Genomic DNA, 22314 nt, shown 5'->3' with positions numbered 1-22314 from the left:
AAATCGTTTTCTCAAAGAATTACAAAACAGAACCAGAAGAAAATAGAAGTACATGTTTCTTTTTTAACCCTCAAAATAATAACTTACATATTTCTACATAGATCTACAATGTATATATTTTTTTTTAGCGTCCGTTTGTTTTAATAAAGCATCTTCAACTGATATTATGTTCAAAATTTAGTGATCTAAAAATTTTTATTACTAGCTTACTTTTTTTTTTTTTTTTTTTTTGTCGAATTTTTCATTCGGGAAGGGGTAAATATAGATAGGGGAAATAAAAGGTTCGGGACCTATGTATAATATATGTAGTATATGTATATATATAGATATATACGTAATTTTTTTTGTTGTTTCCAAACTGTTCACAGCACGCCGAGCAAAGAAAAAAAAACTACCATTCGCTCAATCCATTCACCTAGTTTATTATGATATTAATAATAATATTAATGCTCGACCAATGGGAATCCAGAATCACATTCGAATCGTTTGCACACACACACATATAAGTATATATATATGTGTTAGCCTTTATACATTTTATTTACTTTTTTTTCTTTATTTCGCAGTCTCATCAACATACGCGCAAGTATATATCTTGTTTTTTTTTTGTTTACACACACACACACACACACACACAGAAATACACGCACTCATTCATATCCACATTGAAACATACCACACTATTATTATTATTATTATTATAACATTTAGAACACAAAGCAACTGAGGAAAAAATATAAACAAATGAAGTATGGAAGAAGAGGCTTCGATATTCGACGTAAAAAAAAAAAAAAAAATCCTTCAAACAATATGGCAATCATCTTTACTTCGACTGCCTTACACACATACTGTACACTTAGACTGCATTTTCTTTGTTACATAAAAAACCTAAATCAATTCAATGAAAACTAATAATGACTTGGCTACTCTTACGAATTTCACAAATTAATCATTTTTGGATCTTTTAATCTTAAAAAGTTGTGCCATTTATTTATATCTCTTGCCAAAATAATCACAACTTAATTCGTTATGGTTTCCTCGTTTCTTTAGTTGAAAAAGCATCATTTCGAACATAAATAAAAAAATGGCAGTGACTATATCCTTCAATATTACACACAATTATTTTACTAAATAAACCACAAAGAACAAAAAATTCAGGGAGAAGACACTTTTTTTTTTTTTTAATCAGACACAGGGGAGAGGTTTATACACAAATCTCCATTATGCAACACTCAATGTTTCTTTAAATCAAAGTTTTTCTTAAAAGACAGAGAGCTATACTTGCATCATCAACATATACATATATTTATTTATGTATATATATATATATTTATACACACATACATACAACACGCATACTTCTGTCGTGAAACATGTGTTTTTTTTTTTCCGCATACATTCTACTTCTTCAGTACTATGACTAAATTACGTATCGATATCGAAGTCTCTGTCATTAATAAGAATAATAAAAAAAAATCACACTTTTATTATGCACACTTATACACCACTGTGTCAATGGAAACGAAAAAAATATGGCGTATTATTTGCCTTTACGTTTCTAAACAATAATTCTGAAAGCCTCTTCTTCCATTCTTGTACACGGGGAGAAAAATATTTACAATGCTTTCATAACAAAGCTTTTTTTCTTATTTTCCACGACTAGGACACGACACAGGGGGAAGAAAAGTAACTATTTCACTACAGAAAAACAAAATATTCTGCGTTGTTCCAATGTTTTTCTTTGTTTTTTTTTCCCCTAAAGCTACATGCTCTTTCTTCTTCCTTTGTGGCTATTTTCGTATGATTTACCACCAGTCTAAATGCTAACTTTCATCATATTTACCTTCTTGCATGTGTTAAAAAAATCAATTCTTAACGACAGTTCAATTTATCGCTGAAATAAGGAACCGAAAAAGGTTTTTCACTCTTGAAAACAAAAACTATACAAAACACTTACTCCTGGATGAAAAGAAGAAGAAAGAACATTTTATTCGCCTCAAAAGAAAGCCCACTTTTAAGTCTTTGTAACTTCGAAAACAAAAACCAACCGAAAAAAAAAACTACACACTGAGAAACAGTTCTTTTGTTGCATTTTTTTCTTCAACATATTCCAGTCTATTTTGTTACATCACACACACATACATACATGTATTAACATGTTCTCAAATGACTCAAAATAATTGTGCTCACACATAAACAAAACGAATAACACACATGCGGGCGCACACACACACACACACACACTTACATATAGAAAAAAAAAAAAAAAACATTATCGAGACTATTTTCGCATCAGAAAGAATAACCATGTGAAACCTACATAATAAGATCTTGGTAGAATTTCGAAAAGAAAGCTCGATGTATATTAAGGAAAGAAATAAAAAATACACACACTAGAGAAATTTTGTCTCTGTCTCCCTCAACAGATTTTTATATATTTATCGCACTCAATTCACTCAGAACCATTCACACTAGAAAAATAGACATCTCACTCTGCTTTTTCAAGTCTGTTTTTTTTTTGTTTTGTTTCCTATTTTAAACACACTTTTTAAAACTTCCTGAGCATCTAGTAGAGTAGCCTAAATGCTATGCAGCTGTGGATTTACATTTTTTCTTTTTCTTTTCGTTTATTTTTTTAAATCCACGAACTTTTTTCACAAAGCAAATTAAGATACTCTTCTTCTTTCCCTTCTTCTATCATCTTATTCTCTATTTAAATTTTTGTTACACATATTCGTCGTCTTGCTACCAATTCTTTCTTCCCTTTTAACATCGAAATTAATACTTCACATGTTCACTGTATCCGAAATTACTCTTTTAATCGCTCCTGTCTCCTTTAGTTTCTTTTTAAAATGTACACAATCACATCTCATTCACACCAAAAAACATGTATATATACACTCTCATGCATGCTATTCACACACACACACACATACATACATACACACACAATGCTTATTTATCTATTCACATCTATTTTCAACGTATTTTCACTTGTACTTTTCGGAACACTCGCAGAAGAGCACTAACCCCCTCTTTTGTTTGTTTTTTTAAGTTTTAAGTTCCCACATGCAACTCACTAGGCATTTTTTTTTCTAAATCTTTTTTAATTTTAAATATATTTATATATATATATATATTCTAAACACAGCCTTTTTCAAATAAAATCTTCTCCCTCCAAAAGTCTGGAAAACAATTGAAACAATAGAAAAAAAAGGTGAACTAAACCACCCATCACCACACTTTAATAACTCCTTTTCATTACGTCAGTGGGTTGCACTTGTTGAAGTCTATCTCTTTACACATACACGCGCACAAAAAATTAAACACTATTATTTTTTTTTTCCTCCTCATTATTTTGAACACTTTTTTTCCTTTCTTTTCAATTATGAACTGCTTCGGCCTGTTGTAATCTTTCGACTTCTTCCAGGCTGAGAGCATTTTGTGTGGAGATCGGTGGCATGTCTGGAAGCTTACCAGCTCGTGCTTGTTCCAACAGTTCGGGGGAAAACCAACGAGCCAGCTGATTAGTAGGGGATGAAGATAACGTGGATCCATGATCACCTGAATTTAGGGATGAACTGCCGCATGGTGCAGGGGGCTGATGCCTTTGGGGCCGAATTAAATTTTGATTCATCATCCTAGAATCTGGAAATAAGAGAAACGTAAAATGTTACTCAATATTTACTTATTTTAAAATCAGATATTACAGAAATACCAAGGTGAACAGAAGACATTAACGCATACAACCATGTATGGGAATCTCATCCTCATTTTACAATTTATCACAGATTACAAACAATTTGAATAATATAGCTTTAACTGTTTCCATAATTACTTTTATATATATATGTTTCCAGCAGTTTACACGTGTTTGCTAAACTCTATATATAAAAATGAAAGTAATTATGTTTGTGACTTCGTGCATCTGGAACCACGAAACCGATCTCTATCTAATTTACCACATAGATGAGGTTCAAGCCTGGGATGGGTTATTATTTCTCTTTGACAAAGCAACTTAGGGGAGAGAGGGGGAGGATACATAAAAATAAATAAAAACGAAAGTAGCTACTTCTGTGACTTAACTCGAACCACACGACCGATCTCGATCAAATTTTTCAACATATATGAGATTCGGGCCTGGAATATTTTTTATCATTTCACTTTGACGGTGCAACTTAGGGTAGCGGGACATTTAAAATGATCGAAAATGACCAATATTAGTATCGAATCCATAGTTTTCGGGATTACTGAGATGAACAGTGACACTTCTGCTGCAGTTTAAATTAACATTTAGCCCTTTATGTTTAAAATGAAACGTATTCTCCCCGTGCGAAGAACAGACATTCTGCCAGTACTCATTGATTCATTACTGATATAATTACCAAAACATATAAGAACTTACTGTCTAAATGTAGTTTCGGTTCCCTACGTTAGTAGCTCAAGAAAAGTCACAGTTTTTTCACTTACAATTTTACTCTGTACATAGTGAGTGAGTGAGAGTGTGAGTGTGAGTGTGAGTGTGTGTGTGTGTGTGTGTGTGTGTGTGTGTGTGTGTGTGTGTGTGCGCTTAATCAAAAATTATAAGGTTTGAAAGTCTTGTTAATGTACACCTATGAACAGAAAATTTTGCGCGAATACCATAGTTAATGATTTGTCGCACTGTTCTTTCTGCCCTTGGCTAAAGCTGGGTGATTAGTAAGTGGAGATGATCGAAAGTATTCCCTCTATGAAAATGTTCCAAAGAAATATTAGAAAACAAGAATTTTAGGAATGATAAAAAAAAAGTTTGTGATCTTGGCCAATAATTAGTTTCTGGACGAGAGGTCACAAAATTTTTGAACGGTCCCTAATTTTTTTTTTTTTTTTTGTTTTTTAATAAGCACATTATATTGAGTTAAGTGATAGTTTGTGTTTGGCTACACTATGTGTAGTTCTCCAGATATATGGCTTACAAGAAAATTTTTGATTGGAATATATTGGATTTCTTTTTATATCAGGGACCACAATATTTTTAAACGACCCCTAAATCGAGTTTTCGTATTTTTAGGGAATCAGAACACAGGGTATACACACAATTTGGAGAAAAAATCCCTGATTTTCCATGATGAAAGTTCCAATTTCCCTAACCACTGAACTTTAAGAATATAGAAACACCACCATGGGAACACCACTTTTTGCATCCAGTAAAAGTAAAGACTGTCACTTACTATTTCATAAATTTAATAATTGAACAATGGACCTAAATCGATTTTTCCCTGACTTCCCCTGACCAATCTCCCATTTTCCTGATACATTTTTACTTCGCTGAGCTTTCCCTGACTTTCACTGATTTTTCAGAATGTGGACACCTTAACACATCATACTGAGTAAAGTAAAAGTTTGGGTTTGGCTACACTATATGTAGTTCTCCCGATATAAGGCCTACAAGAAATTTTGTGTTGAAATATACTGAATCTTTTGGGTCAATTGAATCAGGGGCCCCAAAATTTTTGAACGTAAGTCGAGTTTTCGTATTTTCTACGGAATAAGCACATCATACTGATTTAACTGATAATTCGGGTTTAGCTACACCTATATGTGGTTCTCCATATGTAAGGCGTACAAGAAAATTTCTGATTGAATGGGCTCTTTTGATCCAAAAAGAGAATTAGAAAATATGAAACTGATTAAATAACATACGTACATATTTTCCTAATTTAATAGTATTATAATTTCTCATTTCCTATTTATGTTGGTGCTTTTATTGAGTCTGTTTCCCTTTCGTTGAGAAACCAAGTTTCTTTACCTACATTTTGGGATTTTTTAAATTTTTTTTTGTCCTTCCAGCTGCCATCAAATTACATTATGTATGGAAGATGGAATACATATAGTTCGCAACATACAAAGACCATTACTCTGAGTTTAAGATTTTGTTTGAATTTAGTATATGTATTAAACCTATTAAAAAAATTAATAGGTAAATATTGGAGCGGCGAAAGAAATTTCAAAATATAAAGTACAAAACTCTTAAGATGTATATAAACTAACTTAGTTTTCCATCAAAATGAAATTAACCTGACAACAAACTCCGGCATAAACATGAACTGAAATTATAGTTTTATTAAATAAGGAAAATCTCAGGTATGTTATTTAATCAGTTTCATGTTTCCCATTTTTTTTTTTTAAAAAAAAAACTTTTTCCGTTGTGATTTTTAGTTTTCAAAATTAACTTTCTTATTTAAGTGTTGTAAGCTTATTCTAAGGGCGTAAGTCAATCAACAATAAAACTGAAATAACGAAACAATGTGTTCTAGAATTATTTAGTTCAGAACCATAATGGTTGAGAGCAGCACAAACATGAATTCTGCGTGCAATTTTTGAAAATTCATAACTCTGTACAGAGTCAGATATTAAAGTTGAAATTTTTAGTATAGTTTTGTTATATAGATGTATATTCCGAAAAATATATATATATATATATATATATATATATATATATATATGCCTTATCATGGATACACTTCAATCTTCGCGAAAATTATAAAATTTCAAATTTTCATATATAATCATAGGAATCACTTATCAATGTTGTCACCCTAGCTGATATTTTACCCCTTCATTATAAACTTCAGCTCTAAAAAGTGAAATTCGTTAAATTTCGATACTAAAACTTAGTAATTACTAAACTTGCCCTTACGTTAACGTTTGTAAAATCACTAATTGACACGCGCTGCTCAACAAAAATGGCCACCACTCACAAACGAGCTAAGATTTAAAAAAAAAAGTGCTGAAAATGTATATGGCAGGAGGAAGGGATGCTGTTGTAAAAATCAGCATCGAAACTTCAAAAGAAATCTGCCAAACTCCACTCCTGTTGAGTGAACACACTATATACAGATACACATCTGATAGTATCCTGTAGCCAACAATATCGAAACACCAAAAATATGAAACAAAATCAAAATGTTGTTATCCCGCGATTATAATTCTGGGCTAAAAGAAACGAGCAATTACAAATGATCATGGGAGAAGTGCTGGAATGTGGAAGAAACTAAACGACGTTGTCCACAGCAAACACATGGCCTGGAATCGAACAAACAATCTGCGTATTGGAGGTAAGCACTCCACTACTGATATAGAATAATAATAATAATAATAATAATAATAATAATAATAATAATAATAATAATAATAATAAAAAAACTAAATGAAATCTTTTTTAAGTTTTACGTTCTACGATTGTGCTGGCTAGGCCAAAGGAGACGGCGATGATGATAAATGAATGAAATGGTCGAATGAACAGTGAAAGAAAACAGAAGAACTCCGAGAAAACCACGCACATGCACCAAGAGGTGAACGTTCTACCACTGAGCCACCGCAGCATCCTATGAAAACTAAAACCTCAAATTACATTCCGTTTTCTCTGCTTTCGAAAAACTATTTCTCCTCCTGGCAGGCGAGATTCTCATATTGTTTTCCGTATTATATGATCATAATTCACAGAACTCATAATATAAAGGGGACTTGCAAACTTACATAAAGATACGAGTTGCACAATAATCTGTCAGAGTCTCTGTATCCATCCCTTCATCACTCAACAAATTATTTCATTATCAATAACTTGTCCTTGTAAGTATGTTTTAACCTTTGAGATTTTGATGTCTTTCTAGCTATTGCGAATATGTCTACCAATTAAATGTCACCGTTTCTGACTTGCGAACGTGCCGTACGAGGTATGCCCTGAAAGGATTCACCGGCGTTCTTAACTTTTTAAACCATCCTCGTACAAATTTCACTGTTTCTGACTTGCGAACGTGCCGTACGAGGTATGCCCAGAAAGGATTCACCAGCGTTCTTATTTTTTTAAACCACCCTCGTACTGTTCGGTCATTCACCATATTCCTACTGAAATACCTGATATATTTCTTTCCATTTCACTATAGTTCAAACGAGGAAGCCCGTACAACACTGCTTGGTGTTTTCATGTTTAACTTGCTACTCTGAGCACAGAGAATATATATGTAGTATTGCATTGTATTTTAAAATATTACTTGGACATTCGCACGAGACTTTCAACACCCAAAGAAAATGCTGCTTCCATTTTTCTGTTTGCTTAAATTTAGCGAGGCTATATGAGACGTGGACCTACAGTTTAAAGTAGAATCCGAACCATCGTAATGTGTTTAAACTCGAATGTTCTCTCAACGGCAACAAAACTTGGGACTACATACATCAAATATGCACACGCTAGTCACTAGACCAGTGAGGAAGGCAACGTTGCCACCGCGTTCACTTCTTAAGTTAGAGATGCTAGATTTTTTTTACATAAAAAAAGAGGAAGATTTTTAAAAATCTGTGATATTCAAAGTTTACATATAAAAATACATATATGATTTCCCATAGTAAAGAAGAATGATTTTAATTGTAAACTGGGGTGGAAAATTGCACCATATAAAACACAAAACGTATATTACACCAATGTTTGTTGCCTTTTAATAGTATGTTTTAATAAAAGCTCTCCGTCTCTTAATAGCCTCACATCCTTTATTATAGTTCAACAAACTCCTTTTATCGCACTAACTAGTAAAGGGTTTTAAAAAGATTCCAGACTACCATTTATTAAAAAGACGTAAGTGTGTAATTTATTAATTAAAACGAAAAAAAGGACGGAAGAAACTGCTTTACCAAGAAAATTGAAATGTATAACATAACACGCAACAGAAAAACGTAAGACTAGGTAACCCTAAATTAAGTCATTCTTACTAGGAAGACTACTTTCAAGACTAGCCTTTGACTAACCACCGCTGCAACTAGTGTGTAGAAAACCCATGCAAATCACTCAAACTCTCTTATTTTGAGTTTTCTTAATTAGGTTCTGGAAGGACGTTTTATCTTAAATATATACAGGGTATTCGGTGTAAATTGGACAGTTGGTTTTATTGCATGTAGATAGGAGTTGTCGGAAGATATTGCCAGTGTTCTCACATATTACTTTTCTTTGGTTTCAGATACAGCTGTGAAGTCAAACAGAACTGCAATGGACGAGTGCAAGCTACCAGAATATTGGAGAAGAGTTTCCAGCATCATGATTTGTGCCGGCCAATCAAATTCTGCAATCCAGACAGGTGCTCGGTGACCCTTGAAAACTGAGAAAGCGATACGAAGTGCAACGGTGACTCCGCTACTTGCCATATCGTTGAGAAAACCCTCTAGCGGTTGCGTGACAATTTATATGACTTCACCAGTCCCGACATCTGGCCTCCTAACTCCCCTGATTGCATTCCTATGGTTGTTATGTGTGGTGCGTGGTTGAGCAACGTACCAACCACACTGACTACAACACAAAGACCCAGCTCATCGACAGGATTCAGGCGGCATTTGCAGCTCTCCCTAGGGATACCGTGAAAGCTGTATTTTTTTTAAAAAGTGATTTTACTTTCTCTTGTTCTCTTTCTACAGTACGATTTCCATCAGTTCAATACGATTTGTTTTGAATACGATATTCTCTGTTTATTCCTATCTCCCAAAAGTATTAAATTTATCCCCAATACTCTATAGTAAATGATTCGTACTTTCAAGGGTTTACATATAGCTGATAAATGTTTTTCCAGCAAATGACAGTCATACATTAATATTACTTCGTAATAAACAATGTATAAAACCTTGTTTAATGGAACAATTGTAAAACCACGTTATACTTTCACTATATCCAAGTGTTTCGTTTAATACAAATTGCACTAATCCAGAAATTCACAGAATGGTCAAAAAATGAAATGAAATCTAAGTTTTACGTCCCACAGTTACGCTAAACGAGACTGTGATGATCAGAAATGACTGAAATAGTGACATGTAGAAAGTAGGAGAAAACAGAACCTCGAGAAATCCCACACTCACGGTGCTTGTCCACCACAAAGGTCACTTGACGCGAGCTGGAATACACCACAGGTGAACGCTCTAACACTGAGCAACCGCGGCCCCTCACAAAATGATCAATTGCTTCTCTAAAGACAGATTTCTGATAAATACAGCCTTCATTGCATTTTGCAATATTGATTGCTGTAAGATATTGTTTGTGTGTTGGTCACTTGAGAAAAAAAAAGTTACAAATCTCCGGACGGTTTGATCAAAAATATTTCGCACCTTTAAAATAAACTTCCAGTAAATTGGAACGAAATAATGATAGTAACAATTAAATAATAATTTTCAGCTTGAAAACTTAGACTAAACAGATATTTCAATTTTTACTGAAGAATAGATTAAAATGTTTAGCTAAGTTATTGGTGGGCCAGAAAGTCATTCTAGATAGAAAACATAGCAATTTTAAAACATTCCTTGTCACAAAAGAGTGCAAACCGGCAAAGTAGGAAATGCACGAATTGTATAGTCGAATTCTAAAACTAAATTTAAATACAGTTTTCGAAAACACACACAAACATTTAAAAAATAAAAAAATAAAGAAGAAAGTTTATTCGAAGTGCTCAATTTATTCCGGAATTTTCGGTTTCGACTGCATAATTATTTAGGAACAGTGGGAAATAAATAACTTGAGTTGTTAGGAAAGAATGGGTATAATTTTTGGGTAAAGCAGGGTAGGTTAAAGTTAATAACTGGGCCAAAGATTTCATGCTATCATACTAAAATATGACTGAATGCAGAAACAGTCTGGCACAGTTTTCGGATAGCATTTAGTATCTCCCCTAAATCCACACATCAGGTAAGCGTTCTGTGCCATATACTATGTTTTGCTCTATCCTATTTGTGTCTACCCACTGTCGTTGACGCGCCTGCTCCCTATGGACGCAATCCCTCGCTCCTGCTTAGACTCCCCTGTTGTGCTCCTGCCCTGACTCGGTTAGATAGCATTCGTGCTTTTTTAGTGGCCACTTAACACAAGTTCATTAGTCTTTTGTGCAATAGTTCTTATGGCGTACGCACACTGAAGTCTAACTAAAGTGAATCTGCACAGAGGAATGCAAGTCCAAAAAATCCTCATCGACGGCTTCGGAGCCGGTACTTGAGCCAGAGTCACTACCAAGTGATCTGGGGGAGAAACTAAATAATACCCCTGTTTTCTAACTAAATGATGTGACTAACCTTCCAGCGCCAAAATATTTATTTCAACGAAAATATTTTCAAAAGACGTTGCTGTTTTGATTAATAACACTACACTTAAGATTTATAGCCTTTCATTAAACTAGAATGTACATTATACGTATCACAATAACCAAGTAACTAAAACAAAACTTCTTGTCTATCTACTATCAAACCAGCACTTCCCACAATATTACCCGCATAAATTTTACCATTTTATACCCTATGATCACTATGACCGGTGGCGTATTTAGGATTTTGTTTCGGGGGAGGGGGGCGCTATGCACAACACGTGAATAATTACTTTTATATTTGGGTGCCGACAAATTTTAATGAAGTTTATTTTCCTTCCTTTAATATTTGTATAATGACAGTACCATGTATAAGAAATGAAAAGATTAAGTGAGAGTGGGGAGGTTGAGTTGATTTTGAGTTTAACGTCCCGTTCAGCAGCGAGGCTATATGAGACATGGACCTACTGATTAACGTGGAATCCGAATCATATGAGCTCCCGCCTGAGAGTGGGGAGGGGGCAGAAGTAACTAGAAGATGGGAAGTCAATGAATTTCTTAGAAATGTTAAGAAGGATTATTGCTGTACGTAGCACAAGAAAACTAACAAATAAATTTCCGGGGGGAGGGGGGGACTTGAGACCGATAGCTCCCACCTAAATACTCCACTGACTATAACCAACTGCTCCTCTATTACACCTCTGGGCTTACACATAACGTGAATTACAATGCTATACGTAAATTCAAACTTTAACTTTAAATCGTATGAAAATACAAAAAGAAGGATCCATAAAAATATCAAGTTTAGTGTATTCATTATTTCTCGTACTTGAAGCGCCCGAAGAAGAAAGCAGCAACGGCTTCTGAAAATATTTTCGCTGCAACAAATACATTAGCACTCCTATTTTTAATCATGTCATTTAAGGTAAGATATGATGCACATGTTACGAAAATCCAGAAAAATTCCAAGTATAGTCAAAAATATACACATCGGACATTTTGCAGGAAATATTGACTAGGGTGGATACGAAATTAGAATATATATATCCATTTTTGTAACCGAAGAATGCGCTGGGAAAATAGTGGTAAATTTGCAGCTCGACACAGTGCTGGATAGTACTGTATAAAATAAAACTAGGAGCTATAATTTACAGAATATTGTATTACTTATGTTTGTTAAGGCAAAAAATGTACAGAAAACAACTGAAACTTTGTAAGTTCTTAACCGTTGATTCTCCTAAATGCATATAACCAATTTTACTCATTGCAAAGCTACCGATTTTTCTGGGATTATTATTGTTATCGTTCTGTACACTTCTTTTTGGATTTTACCTAACAATCTACCCTACTACACCCTCAGCTAATACCCTTAGCAAACTACCCTACCCTAAGACAATCTAAGCCGAAGTTTTGTATTAAATTATTTCTCACTTTGTTGTCTACGCACTGCTAAGAATGCCTGGAGTTTCTATTTTGCTTTTTACACAGAACACAATAAAACTACTTTAGCTTCTAAGTCTTAACATTACACGAATACTAAAATCTTACGAACTAAATTTTAAACTTCAATAAACTAGCACAATTCACCTACTATTTCACTATCTGCAACGCTAAATATTCTTTTCTAATTAGAAAAAACATGGTAACTTACAAAAAACGAAACGAAAAATAAATTGAAAACAGCTGCAATACTTAAAAAAACAAATCGGAACACTCCCAGGATAATGAATCAGAAGATGGAACCCTCTACTTAGACTGCAAACGTGACATGGCTTTCAAGAAGCCTGTTTCGAATAAAATCTGGAATTAGAGAATTGTTCATTCTTACTGCTAAGAGACATAATAAAATGTCTATTATCATCATCATCAGTATAATATCTATAGTATTCATAAGGAATTGGAATACATGAATATGGGGTCAATAAAGAATAAAGAATAGTAAATAGGTTAATCATTGAACAGCTAAGGGGAAAAATATACTTCTTCTGTAAATATAACTATCGAGATAAAAGTGTTTCTATGATTACGTATACACGTCGTCAATGTATTGTTAGAAGAAAAAAAGACAGGTGTAATGTTTCAAATAGTTTATGGTAAAACACCTGTGCGCTTCATAATGTCTATCCCCCTTCCCTTCCACTCCATCCACGCAGTGTTTTCAGGGTTTCACAGCTAAGCATCTTCATTCAGTACCTTTTAGTGTATTTATTCTAAACATTCATTTAAATGCTTTTTATTTTAACTGTATATAAGTTACAAGTTAAAAGTGGCGGTAAGTTAACTTATCATCACTCCAGTTTAAGCGCCCTTGAGGTCCCCCTTTATTTTATTTTCTTGTAATTCAGCTAGTATCATTGCTAGCACCGCATTCACAAAAGATTAAATTGTCATCTTCAGACCGACTACAAATATGCAATCATCAGCAAAAATTTAAAATCGTCTTATGTGGTGGGGACATATACAAGATGCTTCCCAAAATTTCCGAGAATTTTAATATTCCGCCCAAAGCAGTACTAATCCTCATAGTTAGTAATCTCTTAGTGGTTGTGTATTTTAACTGGCTTCTTACTAAGTGAGATAAAAATTCGGAAAGAATTTCCTACAAAAACGCTCTATATATAATTTTCGAAGGGTTGTCGCAAACTTTTGCGTCTTCCCTACGACTGGTGACCCTCCCCCTTCATTACTACAGAGCCATAATTGATACATTGTTGGAAAGCTTATGGAACACAATTCCAACAAGGTAACATTTGTGCAATTCCCGCCCTATTCATAGAAGAAACAAAAAGTCATGCTTTTTCGATTAGCTTGTGGACAAGAATACAGGGAGTGAAAATGATGTACGTTAGTCTTTTCTTCCTCCAAGACATTATTGTGAGTGAGTGAGTGTGTGTGTGTCAAAGAAAATACAATTTTTGTGATTTACTAAAAAGAAAAGCGTAATGAAATAGTTTTATGTAGAAAATATTTAAAAAAATGTTATCCGTAGAAGAAAAATATATTGAATTTGACATTCGTCCCCCCTCCCCCAGTACCACGTCATATGCGCAACATTTTTGCTGCTCCATCATGTACAGCAATAAGAATTATGCTTCTAGACCAATTCAGTGAAAAGATATTTTGTCCTATATGGATCCGTCCTGAAAATAAATGTACAGTAATTTACGTCAAAAAACAGACTCCAAAAGTTGGCACACATTGCCCCCTCTCCTCCACCATATAAGCAAGAAGTACACATACAGGGGTAGTAGCATATAGTGAACTACTTTTTTGCTTCACATATCCCCACGGTCTGGGAATGAGAAAAAAAAAGCAAAACAAACTTTGTCCTGCCCCCCTCCGCCGTGGTACACTCCACATACATAAAGCAGAAAGATTTATCCTTTAGGAACACACTCATACCAAAATTATCTTCCTAGCTTAATTAGAGGCTGAGTATTAACGTAGTAGTTGCGTCAATGAGTGTTTAAAAGTTAAGGTAAGTTTTACTTGATTTTCTGAATGTTGCATCAAAATGTTAACTCAAATTCAACCATTTCCTACATACGAAAAAGACTATTATCTTCAGTATACGAGTATACGTTAGATATAATAATAATGATAATAATAATTAATATGGTCTGGTTTAAAGAAATAAACATTCAAATAATCCACGGTATCAAATTATAAGTATCTTCCATATCACGTGCACCGAATCAGCAAATAAACAAGATAAACTGAGTGTTCACTGAATTGCGACCACCCCTCCACAGAAGAAAATGTTACCAGCAGCCAAGCTGAATACATGACGACCCTGACTGGTAGTATTGCAGAGAATGAACACACTCGAGGCTACATGTTGGCAGACAACACACTGTTATGATGGGAAGTGGGCAGGATTTATTTGCATTCCAATAGGCATGATTGTGGGTGTCCGAGCAATAGATGCGTCAATAACCCACACAGCAATACTTGTCGCATGCGCTCGTCCCTGTGTAGCTAAGGTGTACAAGGAGTGGGAAGAAAATGAAGTAACTGTTTCCGAGAGACGGAACTACAGGGGCGTACGAAAGTTCAAAACGTGGGGTAAGCTTCGTGTCAAACAGTTCGTGACAGCCAAACGAATCATCAGTGTCCGGGAATTACGTGGTCAATACAATGGTGGACGCACAACACCCATATCCCATGCAACTATACAGCATACACCGGCACGCATAAACTTCTGCAGCAATGACCCAATTGCCACCCATTCCTTACAACACGTAACCACCGACTTAGTCGCGCTTAGGCACAGGAACACGCTAATTGGATCGCAGATGACTGGAAAAGGGTGTATATTGGTCCGATAAATCACGGTTTGTGCTATTTCTCTGGGACAGGTGTATGCATGTGTGGCGCCAAAGTACGAAGCTATGGATCCCTCTTCCTTGATGCGTACTGTATGGTTTGAGGATGCTTCTGTTGGTAAGGACTGGGAATGTTGGTATGCATTGACCACAACGAGACATCCATTGTGTACCTGCATGTGTTAGAGAATCACGACACTACAACGCAACACTTCTACCCACATGAAGACGGCATTTTCCAGGATGACAATGCACGGTGTTACCAAGCCAGAATTGTACTTGCTTGTATTAAGGAACATTCCACGGAGTTGTAGCATATGAACTGGTTCCCTAACTACCGGATCTTAATTCCATAGAACATTAATGGGATGTTGTGGAACGAGCTCTTCCGTCATGACTCCTGCACCCACATCTGTGGGATAATTGTGGGAATATATGGTGTCAGATCTCTGTGGAAACTTATCAGCAACTACTAGAATCCATTCCACGCTATGTCCAGGCCATCCTCTGAGCAAGAGGTGGAGCAACAAAGTGTTACAAAGGTGATCGCAATTCAGTGAGCACTCAGTATACGTAAGTCCACGGACAGATTTTATGGATTGGAGATAGTTCCTTTTTTGGACCGAAGCTGTATGAAACTAAATTTATTGCTGTAAACGCGATCCGGACTCGGAGATCGAACCCCGAAATACGAAAGAATGCACATTAGACGCCACGAGGGGGTAGTCCTCTCAGCCTTATCTCTGGTTTAAGGAGTCGCCGGTTCGATCCCAAGGAATGCAAGTTCGTGGTGAATAATGTACACAATAGCTTTTTTTATTAACCATTCACTTTTGTTAATCATAAAAGCATAACCATGCGACGTTAAGTTAAACTTTCATTTTTTATCTCACACTCTTAACATTTGTAATTTATTTTTAATGTAACATCACAATAGGACTACTACTATTTTTTTTTAAATACAACTTTAGTTTACGTAATCTAGATCAAGAATTGATTACATAATATATTAGAAGATTTACAATTATGAAAGATGATCCATTATAACGAATCTTTTCGAAAGCATCTTCAATTATACCTATCAGGGGCGGATCCAGGGGGGGCGATATAGAAGAAGAAACTTTATTGTTTTTTTATATATAAATAAAATCCATCCCAGAGTTTGGAGCCCTTAAAAGTAGCATTATGACAACCCACTGCCCCCCCCCCCCAGAAGTCGGTCCTGGATCCGCCCCTGATACCTATGTTCCTCTTATCAATCCTATAATGGATTACAGGAATTGGAAAAAGTTCACAATGTGAAAACATACATCTTCAGTAATACAACTAATATTCTACGATGACGAGAACTCAGTTCTAATTGGTTGATTGTATGCAGCTGTAATCAATACTATTATTATTATTATTATTATTAAAAACACAATTATTCATTCCCACCTCACCAGTGGCTGGAAGACTGCACCAGTCATACCGGCAGATATTTCAGATTCGAGATAAATATCTGAACCATTCATCCTCAAATCCTAATTTCATTGGGTACTTCTTCCTACCGCAGATTGAAGTTTGAATTGACAAGTCTCTGCGTAACCTATATTTCAAGTACTAATGATCACATGATGATCACCTTGGACAGAAGTTCCGGGCTTTATGTTAGAAAACATAAGAGATGGGTAACTAAACTTTTACAGTAAAACTTTTGTGATCTCAAAAATACTATTTAAAAGCTGTCTAAATATAAGATACCTCTTTCAACAGTTTGATATTTAAAAATTTATATATAGTTTTTAAGACAAAATTTAAAGAGTGAAAAGTGAGACTAGACCGAGGATCGAACCCACGCCTCTGTTTTACTTTGCCACTCAGCTGTTACACATGCCATTTTTACTCTTTAGGTCAGTGATCTGCTGTTGAGGAACGTTACGTTATGGCTGATTACGCATTAATTACTATGTCCTAACGCACAATGAAAAGGATTTTTTTTTTTTTTTTTGCCTCAGTTCCAACTATAAATTACTGTAATACACAAATAAGAACTCCAAGAATTTATATAATGTAAAACCACAACAAATTTTGAGAAGCTATCACTTCATTAATTTTAATATATTCGTTCAATGTACGCCCAGGTTTCTGCTGTAGAAAAGACATACATGTAGCAGAATGAGAACTGTTATCAAAAGACTAATGAACGTTCAAGTACATTTATTTGGCAAACATTTCAAGTTTTACGTCAGGGTTATTTGTTCCCGCATTACTGGCATTCTCTTCGAAGCTAAATACCCAAGTGTCCGGAAAGTTACTGTGCAGTGGAAAGTTTTAAGTGAAGATATAACGTAATGCAGATTTACAAAACTGTACGTATATTTTCAGGAACTGCTAGAAATGCCCTGCCTGAATACTGGACACGTTTCAGAGACTGGAGTGTGAATTATACGTATTTTTGGCGAGTGGAAGAATAGTACTAGTCCAAAACAAGCCATTACACTTAATGTCAAAAATAATTGCTGAACGCGCACACCACCACATTCCTATGAATTAGTATAACTGTTTTCAAAAAATGAAATAAAATCTTTGTTTTACGTCCCACAGTTATACCGGCTAGGCTAAAGCAGACGGTAATGATGAGAAATGAATGAAATGATGGAATGAAGAGAGGAGGAAACGGGAGAACCCCACGAAAACTCACGCACACGGGTTTGATCACCGAGTGAATACACAAATTGTACACCATGTTTCCATACAGCGAAATCAGGTCAACCAACTGCTCTTATTGTAATACATTCCAGTCTTGCACCAACACCCGCCTAAGGTCCTCAAGAGTCCTAGATGGTGCATTATTCGTAGCAATTGGACTCGCAAAGGTGTCCTAGGCATCTTCAATCGGAATGACAACTGCGAAGCGTGATGGGCACCCAGGCGAGTGATAATTTTATGCTCCAGGTATTCCTTCCTTATCCGCAACCTATGTTGGTGGTCATTATAGCCTATTAGACAAAGCCTAGATCGCATTCGCCTTAGGATTCTGAGGAAATATATACAGGGATATTCGTACACCTAACACGATGCCATCACAAGCCGTAATTCATTATCACCATAAAATCTTGTTCCACCAAATTGGTAGTGTGTAGCGCGAACTAGGGACACGTTACGAACACTTGAAATGCAAGGATATCAAACATGTGGAGTAGCCACCATGCTCCCTGGCTATTAATTCCATTGTACAACTCTGGGACGCCCTTGGCCGTCTGATTGCTACCCCAAAATCTATCACCCAAAACTGGATGACATCGGATGGATGCTTTTGCAAAACTGGGAGATATTACTATATGAGCTGCTGACTGGCCTCATCCACAGTACGGAAAACGGTGTGGAACTTTTATAGTCATTCGAGTAATCGAACACAATACTGAATATTTCTGCTGATGTCAAACCCTGGGTTATCTCTCCTACACGTTCGATTCGATTCACAGATCGGCATTGGTTCCCTGTCTATTTTTGTTTCACTTTTCCATGATGTCCTTCAACTTAAGGACACGAGTACATTAAAAATTCATCTTTGGATCACCAAATAATGTAATGATTTAATTATTCAATTATTTTAATTAAGGATCTTAAACAACTTCAAAATTTAGGATTAGGAATTAGATTTCTGGGCTTTCAGAAGCTATCTATGTTAGCCCATTACATATAAGGGATGACGATGTCCCTCGAGGATGACACTAGCCGCGGAATTGGGGAAGAAGGAATCGGCTTGGGACTAATATGTGAAGTACCATCTCGGCATTTACCTGTGTGATGAGAAAAATCCAGGAAAATCTCACTCAAGATGGCTAATCTGAAAATCAAATTTTTACATTTTCTCGACTGAGTGTCCCAACCGGGAATCAAACCCGGTACCGCTCGTACCAATGGCAAGAGCATTAGCAATTATGTTACATGGGGCCAGAACTTCAATTTTTAATTATTTGTCAAATAAAAAGTCATTTAAATGTAAACGACCATATTGCAGTTATAAATATTGGTTGGTAGGAGCTGCTATTTAAGTTTCTAATAAGGACTTTCCGACTGTTGTGTCCATTATGACTTATTTTTAGAAAGACGTGAAAAATCAAAATATCGCATACTTAAGAAATTTATGGACGCCCTTTTTCCGTAAGAAAAGTACCGGGCTCTTATCTGTACCTATTTATAGAGAGCAATAGCTCTTCAATACATCATAATAGTAAATTGAAGAATTGCTGTAGAAGACAATGTAAGTGCCACCTTGCAATTGTTAGAATTATTTTATTTTTTTTAAAAATATGTTTATGCCTTAGATTTTCATACATATGTTGGGTTGTATTTCTAAGCAATAATATTTCTATTTTGTGACGCTTGGACACAACTTACTATCTTTTGTCTCTACTGTTACAGTAACTATTGTTTTTGGCACTTATGTTTCTGTAATCTCGTCTCCTGAGCGAGCGAGAGAGAGAGAGAGAGAGAGAGAGAGAGAGAGAGAGAGAGAGAGAAGTGAATGAATGAATCAGCTTTGAAGAATCAGTAGGCCGGATTCCAGGGAAATTATACCATCAACAAAGAAATAAATAAATCTTTGAGTTTTACGTCCCACGGTTATGCCGGTTAGGCTAAAGGAGACGGTGAAGATGAGAAATGAATGAAATGGTGGAAGTTCACTTTAGCGGGAGCTAGGATCGAACCCGGGGCCCCAAGCACCAGAGGTGAACGAACGCTCTACCATTGAGCCACCGCGGCCCATCAACAAAGAAATGTATATTGTTGTTTCATCTCGTTGAACTACGCTTCTTCGATCATTTTAGGATACTTGAAATTCCGATTTCTTAAAATATCTTGTATTTTTAAGTTTTCGACTCTCCTGCAGCCTTGTTCACGGAGGATAAAACTAAGAAAAAAACATAATAAATTCTGCTAAAGACAATAGTTTCAATTTCATTCACTAGGTGTGAGCCACTGGAGGATGTCTGCTACCATCTAGTGGCGTGATGCGGAACTTCTAATATTCTACAATTATACACCTTTGTTTCAATCGTAATAAATGTGGAGAATGGAGAGCCACAGTTACCCGAAGATATGAACGGATTGACTCCATTGACGAACTTGGCCAAGATACTTGCAGTAAATGAAACTACATATCCCTTTATTATAGTCAACCAATATGTCTTTGCTACTATGCAGGTTGCATAGAAGCTAGGAAATGTTATAGGCTTTAAAGGGATATGGACAGCCACCATTAGTCACCGTTACTATACGAAGACAACTGATTGACTCAATTAATGAACTTGGCCGAGAAAATGGCAGTAAATAAAATTATATACCCTTTGATTATAGGCAACCAACATGTCTTCACTACTATGCAGGTTGCATATAAGCTAGGTCGTTATAGACTTTACACGGGATATGAATAGACACCGATAAAGTAACCGTTACTCCATGAAGATAACGGATTGGCTCCATCAACGAAGTAATCGTTCTATGTTTTTATAGTAAAAAAAATTACTTTCGTTCAAGTGTTACGGTGTGGAGTAACGTACGTACTTATATACGTACTAACAATTTTATAAGGCCCACTTGCGTGATCATCGGAATGGAGAAATGAAAAAAACTTGTCGAAACCTGTTGGTCACACATCAAATGGTAGTGCTACACGCTATGAAATGGCAAGTCAATCAAGTTGTATTTTCTTCCTTTGAGCAGGAAAAGTTGCCAAGCTAATGTTAATGTTTTTCTTATTGTGTAAATACTGTATGTATTTTTTTTTATTTCTGTCCCCCTCCCTCAAAAAAGTTATTGATTAACCCTTATTTGTTAAGTTATGCAATTTTCTTAAAGAAAAATAAACATGTCTGAAAACTAGTTTCTGTCTTATTCCTGGTTTTAAATAAAATTTTTAAATCTATTATGTTATGTTTCTTTTGAACGCTCTGAGAGATCAGAAATTGGGTGCTTTGCTTCAGCATCTCTGGAATGTTCTTTGGCCGTACCTTTGAACTTCTTTCTGTCATACCTCTGTAACATCTAAAAAACTGAATTTTATCGACAAATTGGATATAATGATTCCTCGTTGTTTGCTATGTGCATAATCCTCCTAGTATAATCTTCTTTACACTATATTCTTTATAATAAAATCGAATTGTTGAAGTATATTGCTTTCAATATAGCTCCTAATATTGTCCTTTATTGCAGTTGTTTGTGGTGAGGTTGGATCACGTCACAATTTGTATGCTAACAGCGTTTGTATACGGATAGCTTTGTATGCATTCTGGTTATTGGCGAAGCTGTCAATGCATAGGTGATGGACGGATTCCAAGTTCGACTCCCGAGCTTGGTTATTATGTTGGTATCCTTTGGTCTCTGCAGTAATCATAATAATCTGAGTACGCCAAATTAAAAAAAGAGTGGAAACAGGATATCCCTTCAGGCTACATAGCTTCAATTAGTTATCCATGCCTTTCATTAAATCAACTCCATATGAAGAAAGACTGAAATAACACGAAAAAGATTTTGCTTCACATATTAGCTTTGGTTACTAAGAAATATGCAGATCTACAATGAATATCTACCGTGTACCTGCACTAGGCTTCTGGTGAATGCTGATAATCAACTATATGTCTTCTAACATTTAGGTCTAAGTAGGTAAATTCACCTTTATTTTCGTGTTCCACGGTGAACTTCAAGTTAGCGTGTACTTGATTTAGTGCCGTACTACTTTATCCTTGTGAATCCTTTTCTTTTTATTTCCTTGATATTTATAATACTTGTCTCCTATTTTTATCCCTCGTGACCAAGGCTCCAAGGAAAAGTCGAACGCTTGAGAGTGTAAGGTATTTTCAGTAATCGAAATTTCAAGTGGATAAAATTGTTAAAATTCCTAAACGTGTTAGGATATT

At 35.4% G+C, this 22314-nt stretch overlaps 1 protein-coding gene across 9 annotated transcripts in view; it reads right to left on the bottom strand.

The window, feature by feature from the left end:
- Positions 1 to 622: 622 nt before the first annotated feature.
- Positions 623 to 22314, bottom strand: part of LOC145692808 (uncharacterized) — a 150718-nt gene continuing 129026 nt past the window's right edge. For 6 of the 9 annotated variants that reach the window (XM_081768300.1, XM_081768298.1, XM_081768301.1 and 3 more), the window contains one exon: positions 623 to 3648. In XM_081768300.1, the coding sequence (XP_081624426.1) occupies positions 3383 to 3648 (266 nt within the window). In that variant the 3' untranslated portion in view covers positions 623 to 3382. Of the gene's footprint in view, positions 3649 to 12735; positions 12885 to 22314 lie in introns of all 9 variants that reach the window. The other 3 variants (XR_014132643.1, XR_014132644.1, XR_014132645.1) reach the window with 2 other exon arrangements.

This window comes from Thermobia domestica, chromosome 8, assembly GCF_964235325.1.
Source record: "Thermobia domestica chromosome 8, izTheDome1.hap1.1, whole genome shotgun sequence".
Lineage (NCBI taxonomy): Eukaryota > Metazoa > Arthropoda > Insecta > Zygentoma > Lepismatidae > Thermobia > Thermobia domestica.
Note: the sequence above shows the minus strand (reverse complement) of the source record. Positions and strands in the feature narration are given on the sequence as shown.